The sequence below is a fragment of the Protomyctophum bolini genome (assembly GCF_963924005.1).
Source record: "Protomyctophum bolini genome assembly, chromosome: 22".
Taxonomy (NCBI): domain Eukaryota; kingdom Metazoa; phylum Chordata; class Actinopteri; order Myctophiformes; family Myctophidae; genus Protomyctophum; species Protomyctophum bolini.
The window spans coordinates 10492041-10506999 of NC_137883.1; the positions used below are offsets into that span (position 1 = coordinate 10492041).

A 14959-nucleotide genomic window follows, 5' to 3' on the forward strand; every position below is an offset into this window, starting at 1 on the left:
CATAAAATAAATACTGCCTTTAAATGGCTGCATATTACTGATGGAAGCCTAATATACAGACCTATTCTTATCTCACACAACGATTGGCATTTGGGTTTTTTGGCACATTCAGACATGTGTAAATGTGGATAATTACCATTATGTTGAAGTACATAATTTCAAGTTGATCTTTAAGCTTGATGGTAATCCTCACTGGACAGGAAGAACATGCGTCTGGCAGATAATAAATAAACAAAATCTTAAAGGGATTCATTATACTTTCAATACCGGACTGCATAAAAAATACTAGCGTTCAAAGTAACTATAATGAATTTCATGGAGCATTTGCAGTATCGTCAAAATCATGGATAAAAAACCACTTCCATCTGTTGGTAAAACTGGTGTTCTCATTCTTTCAGTAAAACTACCACTAGTAGCACTTGCCTGATTTAAAATGTTTAAATAAATGAAATAAAAACAGTTGCTTCTTAAAAAGTAAATAGATAATACTTCGATATATACCTAAGCTTACAGTACATGTTGAATAACTGTATATGCTGTGGTTCAGAATACCATGGTACTGTATATAGGGCTCCATTTTCGTTACCGCTAAACCCCTTATCCCTAAACTTCTTTGCCTTTTTTTTACTATTTTGAAAAACGTTTTTGAATAGTTCAACTAGACAATCACATTGACACGTTGTGAGCCTGTAGACTGGCCATTTTAACTATTCAAAAATGTTTTGCAAAATAGTAAAAAAGGGCAAAGAAATATAGGGATATGGGGTTTAGCGGTGGCGAAAATGGAGCCCATAGTCCCAAAAAGGAAATGATAAAACGCCACTACCACCAAAACCAACCAAACTAAACTGTGTTATCTAAAGTAGACTGATCATGTAGATCTAATTAAAACCAGAGTGAGTAAACGTCACAATGCCATGTGTAAGTAAATAACACTAAATTGTAAGTAATAACACTAAATAAGAGCAACAAAAATTATAATAAATAGATTAAATAAGGTTCCCCTAAGAATATACAGGAAAGAAACCCTTGTGTGATTTTTGTGTTCTATGCATGCTCAGGACTATAGAAACATCTAATGTCAGATTAATTCTGACACTTAAAAGGTGCAAAGGTCAGTGTCTTTATCCACTTATCCTCCAGAAACGTCCTTGAAGCTCTGCCCCACATGGCAGCGAAAGGCCTCATCAGCAAGGCTTCGGTAACGATGAGCTCCATAGCACAGTACATGACAGTGGAACAGGGAGAAGACTCTCTCTCCCTCTCCGTGCCTCTATCTTTCTCTTTCTCTCCGTCGAATTCTCTTCTTATTCAACCTCTCTCTCTCTCTCCTCTCTCTCCTAGTCCTCTGGGAGCAAATCTCCTCTTATCGCTCCCTCTCACACCACTGTGCTGACAGACGGGTCGGACAAGTTGAGTTGGCCCGTGATGTCAGTGGGTGGATACTGCTGCAGAGAGAGAGAGAGAGAGGGGAGGAAGGGGGAGAAACAAAATGCTGTGTCATTTTCGGACAAATAACACCACAAACGACATATTATGGTGACAATTTTTTTAATTAGTTTATTTTAATTTAATTTTCCTTTTTCAATTAGCAATTGTGAGAATTTGTTTTTATTCAAAATTAAAATAAAATAAAATTCATTTCTGTGGAAATCTTTGAAGCAGACAGGTTCTTTAACCCTCCTCGGGCAGACTAGGCCCACTGTAAATTGAATCCGATTAAAATAAATAGATAAATAGATAAATAGAATAAATAAATAAAAGATTGGATCTGATTTTAGTGAAGCAACGCAGCTCTGCCTGAGGTGGGTTAGCTTGTTTCTAAAGTAGAGTAGATGTAAGATCCTGTGGTTCTGGAACAGTGGCATTTAGTCATGTGCTGTGGAAGTTGACTCTTTTTTTCATCTTCACCCTTCAACCCGGTGATCTCATTAATTAGCATACCTTCAACCAGAGGAGGCATAACTAATTAGTAAAATCACCAGCTGTACTGCTGGGTAGGAGTGAAAACCGACTTGGACTCAGACCCAGAACCCCCTTGGCACAAAATGTAATGCCACTGACTCGCAGATCACTGATCGCAGCACATTTAAACCAGGCCATAGGCCGCATTTAAAACCTCATAAAACGACTGCATGGGCACTTCCAGCCATGGCTAGAAGGCAGCTCATTTTTTAACTGAACTCATCGTTTATGCAGAATTGTAGTTAATGATGGGGTTGAAGTTGAATGACGACTGAGGTTCACACTGTGGACTGGTTCAAAGTGCTGTACGTGTGCTTGGACAGGGGCGTCATTTTGGGTCTCAGGAGATGGCAATTGCCACCCCCTGACGTTTGCATTTAACCTTAAATTCTGTCATTTTACGCATATCTTCTGCTATTTTGTAAACGGGGCTTTAAGTGGTCACTTTGTTTGCTACAGCCGTTTATATTTCTAAAATGACGCCTCTGTGCTTTGGACTCTTACACCCAGTCCCTAAATCACTAAGCTTCTCTCCTTAAAGCAGAGTGCATGATATACACATCTACTGTGTGATATAGTGCTGAGTGAAAGCCTGATGTACACTTTGTTCACTGAAAACAACTGACGGTTGAAAACCGGTTATTTTTAGTCAGCGATACTGTCGTGTGACGAAGTATACATTAGGCTTAAGGGAGAAAAACAATCCCAGTTCCACGTTGCTATGGCAACTGTGATTTTTGCTTTTGTGTAAGCCAAACATCTTTTGACTATGTAGTCTGCCTTGGGTGTGATAGCAGAAAGAAGCCATATTTTGTACAATGATGAGGTTTCCCCACTGTGGTCATTCACGCAAAGAATAACTCACTCCTTAACCATTGTAAATATGACCGTGTGAACAGATCTTGCAATGTTTTGTTGTGTTAATTTTATTCAGATCTCTTTATCACATCTTCAACAGAACAGCGTTGTTGTGTTGAATCGTACTCTGGATAATGTCCGTATAAAACATCGGAAAGATTTCCAACATGTCAGTCGTAATCCAACTTACTCCACCTGGATTAGGACTCTCGGTGACATGTTGGAAAATGTAAGTCACACAGCAGTTTTTTAAGAAAGGGATTTGATATTACCATTAAACATGTTCGAGGTGCCACAATGGACGTGAACGTTATAATTACTGTACAGTGTTATAGGGGAATGCAATGTAAACAACCAGAACAGTGATCAAGTATTACTTCACTGATATCCGTTTAGTTTTCCTCAATGATTCAAGTAAGCAAGATCTACAGCGGCCGAAAGACTTTAAGTGCCTCTCATTCGAAGCTGATGCAGCCATTGCATTCAAGCATATGAGATTCATAAGCTGCTGTGATGCAACTAACATGCTCACTGACGGGGCAACATCCAAATAATACCCGTAATCGATATTCATTCATTGTAATGCATATTTTTTAAATAGTTTTTCCTATAATAAACAAGAGCAGATGCTCCTTATTCTCTGGACCCAGGAGTTGCATCAGCGTATGGCTTAGTAGAGCCCCCATTCGGGTGTCCTCATATGTTGTACCTTGAGGGCCTGCTGTGAGTGAGGCCACTAACAGCGGAGCCCTACTGGGGGTCCGGTGGACCAGCTAAGAGAGACACTTCTCTATCAACACCACAGTTAAGAGGTTAACATCTTACTTAACCACTTAAACCCTATATACGGTTGGCCGGAGGCCCACAGGGCTCTCTGCTAGGGTCTTTTCTGTTATTGTGGGGAAAGCTTTGGCTGAAAATAGCCGATCGACAAGCTCAGATCGAGCTCGAGTTTCCCCCACAATACTGGGGTTTAAGTGGTTAATCACTATAACAGTTAGTTTAAATGCTACACAGTACAAATCCAAAGAGTGCTGATTTAACTCTTGAGAGTGTACAAATGCAACCTTTCGGTTAGATCTGTACACTCTTGGGTGTTACAAATGCATAAACATATACATGTAATTACGGCGTAATTACTGTGTAGTTACATGGCATCTACAGTAGGGCCACAAAATACAGTTTGACTACCGTTTCTAGTTGTACCGCGGCTAGGTCTAATGTACGTATCTATATGAACAGTTACAATAATTGACATGCTTTTAGAGGGAGAGAGGAGCAGTGTGGGCATGTGGGTGAGGGACACTGACACTCCATTGATAGCCATTAATATAAAATAATAACACTTATATAAAATCAAAAATAATGGTCAAAGACTGAGGATGGTAAATTGATTAGAGCATCTTTTTTGGTTACACTAAATCCTAAATTGCAGTTTTTTAGTTTTGTGTGTGTGTGTGTATTCTATTTTAGCCATTTTGTTTTACAGAAGGCCATAAGACTAAAACTTCCACAACACAATCCAGAACCTCATATGGACAAAGTAATAACGGTGATCCCAAATCTTCTTGGCTTCAACATCGACCCATTCTAATGATTCTCCTCCAGGGGAGAGCAAAGAGGATGATTTAGTTAAAAAATTATAAATAAATTAAATAACATCCATATAAAAGACAAGTTAACACAAGAGAAAGAAAGAGAGGGGGAAAAACATATTAAAAAAGGGAACATATCCAAATATGTACCTAAAAAAAAGAAAAGAAAGAACATAGAACATATATACCATTTATCAATGTCTATTCCAGCTCCAGAGATTGTACTGTAGCTATATTGGTGTGAATCTGACCATGCTCAATATGACCATGGTCAGATTTGGTCACCAGCCAGGTCTACGTCTGGCTGAGCAGCTGGGGCACAAACAATTGCGGGTCACTAGTTTGTCAAAATGCTCCATCCGTGTGGAAAACGACAGCCGGCAACAGCAATGAGTGCATGAGCCTTTTCTACTGGACTGTGAAAGAATGAGAACTAGTCACACTATTACTGTGCTGTAGCCTGTAGCAAACAGATTATGGAGACACATCCAAGGTCAAATAGATTAAAATTACAATGGTTGTTCATTTAAAAGAGGATTTAACTGTGTCAACAACACAGTAAGAGTTTGAGGCTTCAAAGTTGTTAAAAGACCAAAACGAAGACAAAAAAAAGAACAAACAAGAAGACAAAGCACACACACATACACACACAAACAAAACAAACAACTAATGATTATTCAAATTGTCTTCACAACCTTAGAACAGACCCTTAAAGAGGCATGCACAGTTGGACAAGAACAAAGACATTGGAAAATAAATACATTTGTAGTAGACAAACAAAACATGGTGAAAGCAAAAGTAAACCTATAATCGAGGTCCATGAGCACAATCCTGAAATAGACATGTTGGTAAAACACAGTCATATTAGTTTGTTATCGAAAGGACGAGACTACCGTCGGCAACACGTCTGGAAATGACAAAAACACTGGCGCATGCTTTCCAATGAACCAAAAGCGAACCAAGAAGAACCAAAACAACACAAGAGGAAGTGCAATAAGAAAAGATGGATGTAAAGTATCGAGCAATCAAAATGACAGGACACAAACACACAAATATACACAAACGCACACACATACGCCTGTGTGTGTGTGTGTACAGACACATATACGTGTGTGTGTGTGTATGTGTGTGTGTGTGTGTGTACAGACAGTCAGACACACATACACATGTGTGTAGAAACACGCACACACATAGATATCACATCTAAGAGACACAACCACCAAGAACATCCACGTTCAAACCAGGCGCAGGGAATAACAGCAGCCCAACATAAGCACCACTGGCAGACTGCTTACGTTGCGGTGTGGCCCCCCTCCTCTGACACCATGCATGCCCCCTAAAAAAGTCCATTCAACCCCAAAAAGCTGGCCCTGCTCTGCCCACAGCCTGCAATGGCTCATATTTATAGGTCTAAGTGTGAGTTATAATAAAATCCAGGGTAGCTGCTGGCCTGATCTGCACTCCTACACTGAAGTCCCCTGGCCTGTAGAGGGCACTGGCCTACAGATGCTGACTGGGATGGCTGTGATGGGTTGAACTGACAGACATGTGGGCCGAGGCCGTGGAATGGGGTGGAGCGGAGTCATGGTTGGAGTCTCTCTCGCAAGTCGCAGATGGGGATGTGTATGTAGGCAAGAGAGGACAGAGGTAGAAGAGTATAAGGAGAGAGAAAAGTGAACGAAGAGAGACAGAGGGAAGGAAGAAGTATAGAGAGGAGGGGGAAGAGTAAATTAGGGAAGATGTCGCTTCTTCGTCTTCTTACCGTGCCGTCTTTGGAGGACCTACGTCTCTTGATGTTGGAGGCCAGGTTGGTACTGATGGACCTAAAAGAGGCTTTCTTTTTGGGCTCGGGTTCTGCTCTACCACTTTTTCTATCCTAAAATGAATATATGTACAAACATTATTCGTGGTCCTGGGCTGGGGTGACAACCTTGATTTCCATTCTCTCTCTTCCCCACTATGATAACCACCACCACCTCCACCTCCTGTACCACCACCCGCCAACCCAATGACTTTGAGGGAGGTTTCCATTAGAATGACTACATATTTTTAGTTTTTTTTGGACGTGTAAGAAGTTCAAATGGGGATAAAAGAATGCGATAAAGCCTGCTAGTTGTGATAGTGGCTAAGGTAGTTGGGTCATGAAGGCTCCTTATAGGCAAGTCAGTTATCTGCACTTTTGTGCAATAATACGTTATTTTTTATCACGCCAGGACTGTACAAGATGGAGATCCCCCTAGTAATGCATTAGCACATCCAAACACCCCCAGACCTCTATAGAAATGCATTGGAATGGTTGGAGTGATGACCAGTAAAGGATGTCAGTGGGTGATACCTGCACTACACTGATTTAACCATCCACAATATCCTACTTGACACACTCACTCCCGCCTGCACACACTGCACGCATACTGTACAACTGCATCCCCTTATCCCAGCACACAACAGCTCTCACAGGAGGGAAAAAGCATCAACAGAAACAGTCAATAAGCCAAAAACGAAGACATTACAAAAGTCAAATTTGCTAGACTCTACTTCTGTGTATACGGTTCCAACTTCCAAGTCAACCCTTGTCAAAAGCTATGGGGGGAAATATTGCATATTCCTGTCAAAAACATAATAAAATATTGATTTGACTTCAAGGTTATCCGTATCCTTACATGATGAAAATGTAAATTAATGCCCTCCCACCCTCATACCATCAGAGTGCCCCACATAGCTACTCTCAGTATCTACAGCACAGCACAATAACTGGGTGTTTGTTTGCAAAAAGCTCATATTAAGGTATTCTTACATCCTGAGTCTCTAGAGAGGAAGAGGGCTGCATAGAGGGGAGAAAAGAAAAATAAAGAAATAAATATCCATCCACTTGCTGTTAGATCGTTATACTTTAAAAGGATCCTTAAGCGAAAGTCAACTAAGAAAGTGCGAATATAAAAACTAGCAAAGCAAACACCACATCCAAAGCCAGGCAGTTATGGAGAAAAGGTAGAGAGGCTTCCAAGAGGCAACTATGAAAAGGTGGTAACATAAAAACAAGTCATTAATTAAAGCCATTGAAATTCATTATACCCGATATTATGGTATAATGGAAATTCACTCCACACTCTGGGGAATGAAATGGAGTGTGGAAAAATGATACAAAAGCTTTGTGAAGCCATAATAGCTGCACTAAAGCTGCCTTTAACAGGAGATAGAGGGGGACGATGGTATAAGATTGCTGTGCAGGCTCACCGTGTTAAAGTGAGGATATCTGTAAAGATGGTGCTTCTAAAAGCTGCTATTTAAAAAAAAAGTCAGACAGCATTGTGTGCTATGGATGTCGAGTGAGATGCAACTGGGAGATCAGTGTCGGGATGACATTTGAGAGGAGGGAGGCAGGGGCAGTGTGGTGTGAATTTCAACATGCCAAAGGGGTACAGTGTATGGGAGATTAATAAGGAGAGCGACCTCTGATAACAGAATACGCAACACAAAACAAATAGCATGACAAATCAATCCAGGCCAGCACTGGGCCCACACAGTGCATCCTTTGCATCTGGTCACATGACTTAGTTTCGTCCGACCACTTTAACCACTTAAAACCTGTACTTGGTTGAGCGGAGTCCCTCAGGACTCTGTACTCTGTAAGAATACAGATGCTGGGGGTTTAAGTGGTTAACCCTGGCGTCCCGATTTTGGGCATATATAGGCTCGACATCTACACATAGAGCCACAAGCTAGGATCTACAAGATAACAACACGTCATGATGCATTGTGAGCTTGTAGATTTTCCTAAACATTTAGGAAATATCTGTGGTTAAGTGGTGTTCCACCCATGACCATGCTAATCACACAAGTTCTCTCAGCCTCTTGATGGTGAGGGGCTGGCGTGGAGGATAGATGAGTAATGGTCATTGGGTAACTTATTACTCCTTTTTTTAGAACCGCTTGAATGAATTCATCCATAAAAAAAAATGAAAAAGGGGTTTTTCCTGTTGGTAAGATGACATCTCATAAGTTAGTAAACAACCATCCATCATGTATTCAGTCAGAATTTTGTTCAATGTTTGAAGTCAGGAAAAGAAAAAAAATCAATGCCCATGTGATTGACATTGGTGTTCGGCTTGTCTGTCCAAGAGCCCCCCCAAAAGTGTGCAGTCCCGGCCATGCAAAGCATGCTGGACCACCAGATGAAGAGTGGTGTGTGTGTGTGTGTGTGTGTGTGTGTGTGTGTGTGTGTGTGTGTGTGTGTGTGTGTGTGTGTGTGTGTGTGTGTGTGACATGCAACAGTAGCTCGACTCCCATTGGAAACCGTCGTTGAACTGCATCACCGTTAAACACCGCCATCGTCGTCACTCAATAGATTTGGCTCTCTGCCTCTCATGTTGCTTTAAGTACATTCATATTCAAGTACGTTCATATGCACTTCTGAATAAAGCCGGCATAGCTGCTCTGTGATGTAGTGGGGGAGGAAATAAGTCTGTGAATATTTACAATACACCTAAACCAGTATGTAAAGGCTTGTTAGATTAGAACCTCATAACAAGAGTTTTTTTTCTCTTCTTCTTTGGGGATAGCCAATCATTTACTTGAAAAATGGATCTATCGGGTCTATCACCCAAGCTTTAGGATAGGGTTGACTCACCAACCGCACAGGAATACAACCCTGGATTAATGTTCGGCTCGGTGCATTCACCCACGCACAAATTCTTCTCAACTTGAGTAGGCGATTACTGGGCCAGCACATTACTTGGCAGGTGTTAGTTCTCAACAGGCCCGAAAATGTATGCTCGGCCCTACCTGGGCCCTCATCAAACCCTGTACATTCAATACACTGCCCCCGCTGCCACCCTTAGATCTCCATATTATGGAGCCGACCTGTTCTGAGACTGACATTCTATATCTTGATCTGACCTCATCACACCTTGTACACTCAAGATACGTTCCATATATGGCCAGTGGATGCGACCTTTAGGGCGAGGTCTCGCCCTCAGGTGTCTTACTGGTAGGTTAGAGATTGGTATAGTGACAGAGATCACAGTACACAACACATGTTGTGTATTTAAAGCTTCTAAAAGGTTCATTAGGTAAATTATTTCAGAGAAACAAAACCATCCTCCACTACATCCCCATATCGTTGCACTGGAAAGAGCATGTTATGCCAGCCACAGTTTTAACCCTACATCTTTGAAGAGCATTGTGGAAGCCAGAGATGAGGCGAATAGCAAACAATGATCTTCCTCAAGTAAGACTTTATGCCAAGGACATCAAAAGCAGCTAGAGCCAATAGCAACAGAGACAGTTACCCCATGAGGGGACTTTGGTTATTCAGAAGTGCACATACTCTGGCACGAAGTGGATAGGTAACAGCACGTACTCTGGAGTTACTATGCTGAGAGGTGTATAGGTGCAAAATACAGCATTCAGTAGTCATTTGCATAATACCCAACAGTTTAAACACATATTGTACATATGCATACAGTATACATAAACAAACATACATAAACATACATACGTATACATACACAGTACATACTGTACATACATACATAGCCTACATACAATACATACAAAAACACGTAAAGCAAGTCAAATCGATACCAACAACTAAACACAGGTGTGGAGTATCTACTCTACTAAGGAAGGAGGAGGACACATACACTCGTTATCCTATTCAACACAATGCAGGAACTGTAATCTAATTAAATAACGTTGAATTAATTTGGTGCGCTGCCTGGCTCCTGCAGACCGTTGGCACGAGAGCCCATTGCAGCGGTCATACTGTAGCAGGCTGAGTGAAGGGAACATTGTTGATCTCTGTCCAGTCGCTCCAGGGCCTGGCCTGTGAGAGCCCCTGTGCAGAGATGCATGTCCGTGACCGCGAGCCATATTGGTGCCTGCCGCCGGATTTATCCTTTGTCCTATATATGACAGCGCAGCGCACCGAAAATAGCTGACGTAGCCTTTACCATGTACTACTCGCAACTTGTAGATTGGCTCTGGCTTTACTACTGGTATAATTTGAGCATGAAAAGGCGACATTACCATGGCTGACATCAGTGACATGGATCTGGAAGAACGTCTGCAAATTACACGCATAGTTTTGAGTGTCCCCTCTCCTTTCTCAGTGAGCCCTCCCTCTACTGCATGCATTTGCCTGCCGTATGTGCCTATAGACAATGTACATTCATATGAGGGCACACACAACACTTACACAATAGTATAAGGTCAATGGAAGACAGTTTCAGAAGGACATTGATTTGCTGACAGGCACCCGAGACTGTGGTCTTATACTGTACCTTTCTCTGGCCCTGCTGTCGCCGCTATTCAACAACAGGGCCAGAACCAGTGACCCTTTTGTCAAGGGCTCTCTCAAAGAGCCAGCATGTGACAAACAGGCCACCGAGGCCACATCACAGACTCACAGTGTCTACGAGTGGGACCCCTGTGCCCCACACGCCGCCGCACCCACGCTGAAGGTAGGTCGAAACAAGGAAGACTTGTGGGAGCCGTGGGGGGGCGTGGAGGGTGCTACATTGCACCACAGATACAGTGGAAGTGATTATTCACACATGTGTCCATTTTGCTCTCACAGCATGTCATACTCGGGGGGGGTGAGACCCCCCTCCTCCCCCAAGCATGACATAAAAGCAAAACGGACGCCTTGTGAATGTGGTCAACAGACCCCTGTGCATAACTGTAGTTCCCTTTTCCAGAAGGGGGCATTAAACATTTCCTGTCAGTTTCCAATTTGATTGTCTCAGCAGCAGAACACCTTCATAACATTGTAAATGTAAACATGAAATACATGCTTGTATTACATACATGTAGCTAAGTGTAATGTTCACAGAAGTGAACCTTTCAAGCCTGTTTTCTCAACTTGCTGTTATCTGAGGAAAGAGCTGCAGGTATGGATGATCTCCTCCGCTATCTCCAAAACTGGTGGGTCAAACTGAACAACCAATATGTCAATTTGAAGCTATCGAAAAAAAACGAACGAAGAATGACTTAGCCTCGGTCAGAAACGGTCACATATGCGTTTCCGGTTCTAAATCTATGAGAGCTATGAGCTCTAATGAGCCACGAAACTGACTGTTTATGCCACATTCTTTATAAGGGCACTGCGTTTAGCCACAGAGCCAGTTGACGGCGAGGGCAAATCATGTTCTTCAGCGAATGGACTCAGGACATCATGACGCAGCTGTTGCAGCTTGAATTGCTATCTGCTTGAGCGGACATTGAGCTGCACAAACAACAAAGCCCCCTGGGTATGCGAGTTGTCTTTGATCCTGCTCTATGTTAAGCGTCTGACACATGGACACCACACAGACAGGTTATGAGCAAAAAACTCCAATGTACCAATGCTGTGTTCTTCTGTACAGCGATGCATGTGTCATCCCTGACAGGGCATTGATTTTTAGTCGCTATATGCTCTTTGATGTGTTAGTTCACAGCTGCTGTTAGTATGGCCGCCCGGAGTCAAGTAAGTCAATAGAGATATTATGACACTTTCAAAGTGCATTGAAAATGAAAACGTCATTGCTGTATCACATTTACAGCCGTGCGTTAGGCCATGCCTCTTGGCCTCGTCATCTGACCTTTATGAAACATTGTAAGCGCCAGTGCAGCAGCATAGAACTACCAGTACATGCATGGATGGAGAATGCACAATTATCATTGTTATTATTACTTAGTATTATTATTTTAAGAATTCCAGATATCCTTATATAAGGGCCACTAAGATAATTATCTAATTAGTACTCTAATCAGTACGCTTAAATGAAAGGTGACTTGGGGTGAAGATGACTCTGCTAATTTGTTACATACTAACGACGTTAGTGACGTCCCAGCCACTGCTTGACTTCCAGAGGCATCCTTAGTGTCCTGTAGGCACACACAAGAGACACGGGCATGGTTGGCCCCGGGGGGCACTTTACCAGGACCTTTACTAGGACCTTTACCAGGACCTTTATGAGGACCTGTACCGGCGTGGCCGCTGGCCAAGCGCTTCAGCGAAGGCACCAGACGTCACCGTCACCGTTTCTCAAATAGCTCTCAAACTGCAAATAAAGAAATCTCTCTCTGTATAATAAAGGCAACAGAGAGGTCAAAGATGGAACTCTTCCATCCAAAAGATGAAGGGGGAGGGGGGGGGGCCCTACCCAGCTGTCCCCCCTCCACCCTGAGAGTGACAGCGGAGGAGATCATCCATACCTGCAGGTTTTTCCTCCAAACGTTGACGGCCGCAAAGGCCAGCTGCATCTGCTTCCTGCGGGCGTCTTTATGGCGCTTGTAAGCGATCTCAATAAAGATGAGGAAGATTCCTGCTGCAATGCCTCCGGCCACCAGCATGAAGACACCTGTCGGGGGGACGAGAGGGCCGCACGCACACACGCGTGCGCACACACGCGCACACACACACACACACACACACACACACAAACACACACAAATGGCAGAACAGTAGAAGATGAGGCACTGGTCTGTAACTCTTTTGCTCCTACTGAACAAGACCACGTGGGTTTGCAGGTCATGGTCAGCAGTCGCCCCCCCGAGAGAGAAAAACTGCTTCCACCTCGACTGCGTGGCTGCAAACCGCACAATGTGAGAATTAATGGTAGACGATGACCACACCAAGCACGTGCACGGTGCCGTAAAAGCACTGTAGGAGCACCGTAGGAGCGAAACACAATTTTTCAAATTAAAAACATTTAATTTGAAAGGTATTGGACAAAAAAGGGCCACAGTACCTTACCACTGCAGTTTTTGTCCAATCACTTTTAAAACGGTTTCTTTAGACCAGAGGGACCATACCTGCCATATTCTCAAAGGTGAGTGTGGCTGGGGCATTGCTCCTTGAGTCACACTCCTGGTATCTCACCCAGGTTTTATCTAGGTCTTCCATGAAGCCGTTCTCATGAGAACTGTAGGTGGGGGGGTGGGGGTGTGGGGGTGTGGGGTCAGGTAGTGGGAAGAAAGGTCACAAAGTTAAAACACGACCCCCCCTCCCTCGAGCCGCCGACTACCCAGACTGCGACTCAAGACGGGAACACACACACGGACAGCGGGACAGGTATGTTTGACAGACACTAAGACAGAGAGACAGACGAAGACGTGACCTGGGAAGCGACAAAAGACAAAACAGACAGATAGACAAAGGGTGGGATAGGGGAGACACAAAGAGAGAAGATGCTAACAAAAGGCGATGTTTTGGGTGGCTGCAAAAGAAGAAGAAAATTATAAAAAAGATAAAAAAAGAAGAAAACAAAAATGAAACAAGATGTCATACGAGTAAATGCTGCTTCGGCTGGGACAGACCTGAGAATGGCCAGGGACACATTCTGTTTCCAGGGGCTGTCCTTGCGCATGCCTATGCCAAAGCCCGAACGGAAAAACAGCTCTCCCGTGGTCACCAGGTCGCACTTCTGCGAGGCTTCAAACTCCAGCACCGCAGAGTCCCAGATGAAAGCATGCAGCTTGCTGTGGGGCAGGGGAAGGGAGGGGGAGCGGGAAGGGGAAGGGGCGTGGGCAGGGGGTGGGTGGGGGTGGAGTAGGGGTTACGGTGTAACAGTACAATGATTTACATACACATAGCAACCAACAACCCTCCCCCCATTCTCGCACACAGTTTTACCGCGGGCCAACGTTTACATGAAATCCAATGCCGGACGGATGAGAGCGTGTCCCCCATTGGATTCCCCCCATCTCAAAGACGCTCGACTGGGTACAACCTGAAAAAGGTGGTGTTCCTTAACTTAACTTCACACTGGGCTCCAGGCCCAGTGTGAGCCACGTCCAGGCCTCGATTAGGGGGGCGACGGGCCCGGACCAGAGAGGACGCCGCGGTAAGTCCCGCCGGCGTGCCCTCGCCTGGTCCAACGGTCCGTGATCCCGCGGGTTGGCCTGGACTGGCCCTTTGCTACATGCCCGCTCTGACAGGCTGAGCCTGTGGGCCGACCAGTGATGGTCGGCCCAACCTGGCCGAGACTCACTTGTCACGCACGGCTTGGATAGCTTCGGCGGCACTCTCATAGTTGTGCTTCTCCATGTGACGGTACATGGTGCTAAGCTCCACCTGCCGCCGGAAGTAGATGTCCACGGAGCTCTGCTTCACCGTGGCGTAGATGAACTTGTCTGATGGATTCCTGAGCTGTGCATGGCAATACGAGCAGAAGAAGGCATTATTTTAGGCACACATACCTCACGCTACCTGGTTTTAACCTTAGATTAGAACGACTTACAAAGTGTAGCGAAACAACAACAGGACCGTTTGGTCAGGAATGCATACATGCGGGGTTGTCACGATTATTTTATTCGATGATCAAATGATTGCGATTTAACGATTTTAATTGTGTTTTTGAATAGAAATTACATTTCTGTTTGGCTTTTAGGCTTCGTACACTAAAGTTGCACAGGAAAGATATGACAAATAACTTACATTAACTTTATGCTTTATAGTTGAAAAAAAAAAAAGAATAGAAAAAATGTATAGTGGAAATGGCCGATCTACTATATTGTCTTTAAAATTTGGAAAATATATGAACATATTTCAGATGGTG

The 14959-nt window shown here is 43.6% G+C and overlaps 1 protein-coding gene across 4 annotated transcripts in view; it reads right to left on the minus strand.

Moving 5' to 3' along the window:
• Positions 1-1379: 1379 nt before the first annotated feature.
• Positions 1380-14959, minus strand: part of LOC308310012 (glutamate receptor ionotropic, NMDA 1) — a gene marked incomplete at both ends in the record, with an annotated part of 34389 nt that continues 20809 nt past the window's right edge. Inside the window, 7 exons of one of the 4 annotated variants that reach the window (XM_080756036.1) lie at positions 1380-1448; positions 6181-6294; positions 7213-7239; positions 12615-12760; positions 13215-13324; positions 13719-13880; positions 14393-14550. In XM_080756036.1, the coding sequence (XP_080612162.1) occupies positions 1380-1448; positions 6181-6294; positions 7213-7239; positions 12615-12760; positions 13215-13324; positions 13719-13880; positions 14393-14550 (786 nt within the window). The remainder of the gene's footprint in view (positions 1449-6180; positions 6295-7212; positions 7240-12614; positions 12761-13214; positions 13325-13718; positions 13881-14392; positions 14551-14959) is intronic. The other 3 variants (XM_080756035.1, XM_080756034.1, XM_080756037.1) reach the window with 3 other exon arrangements.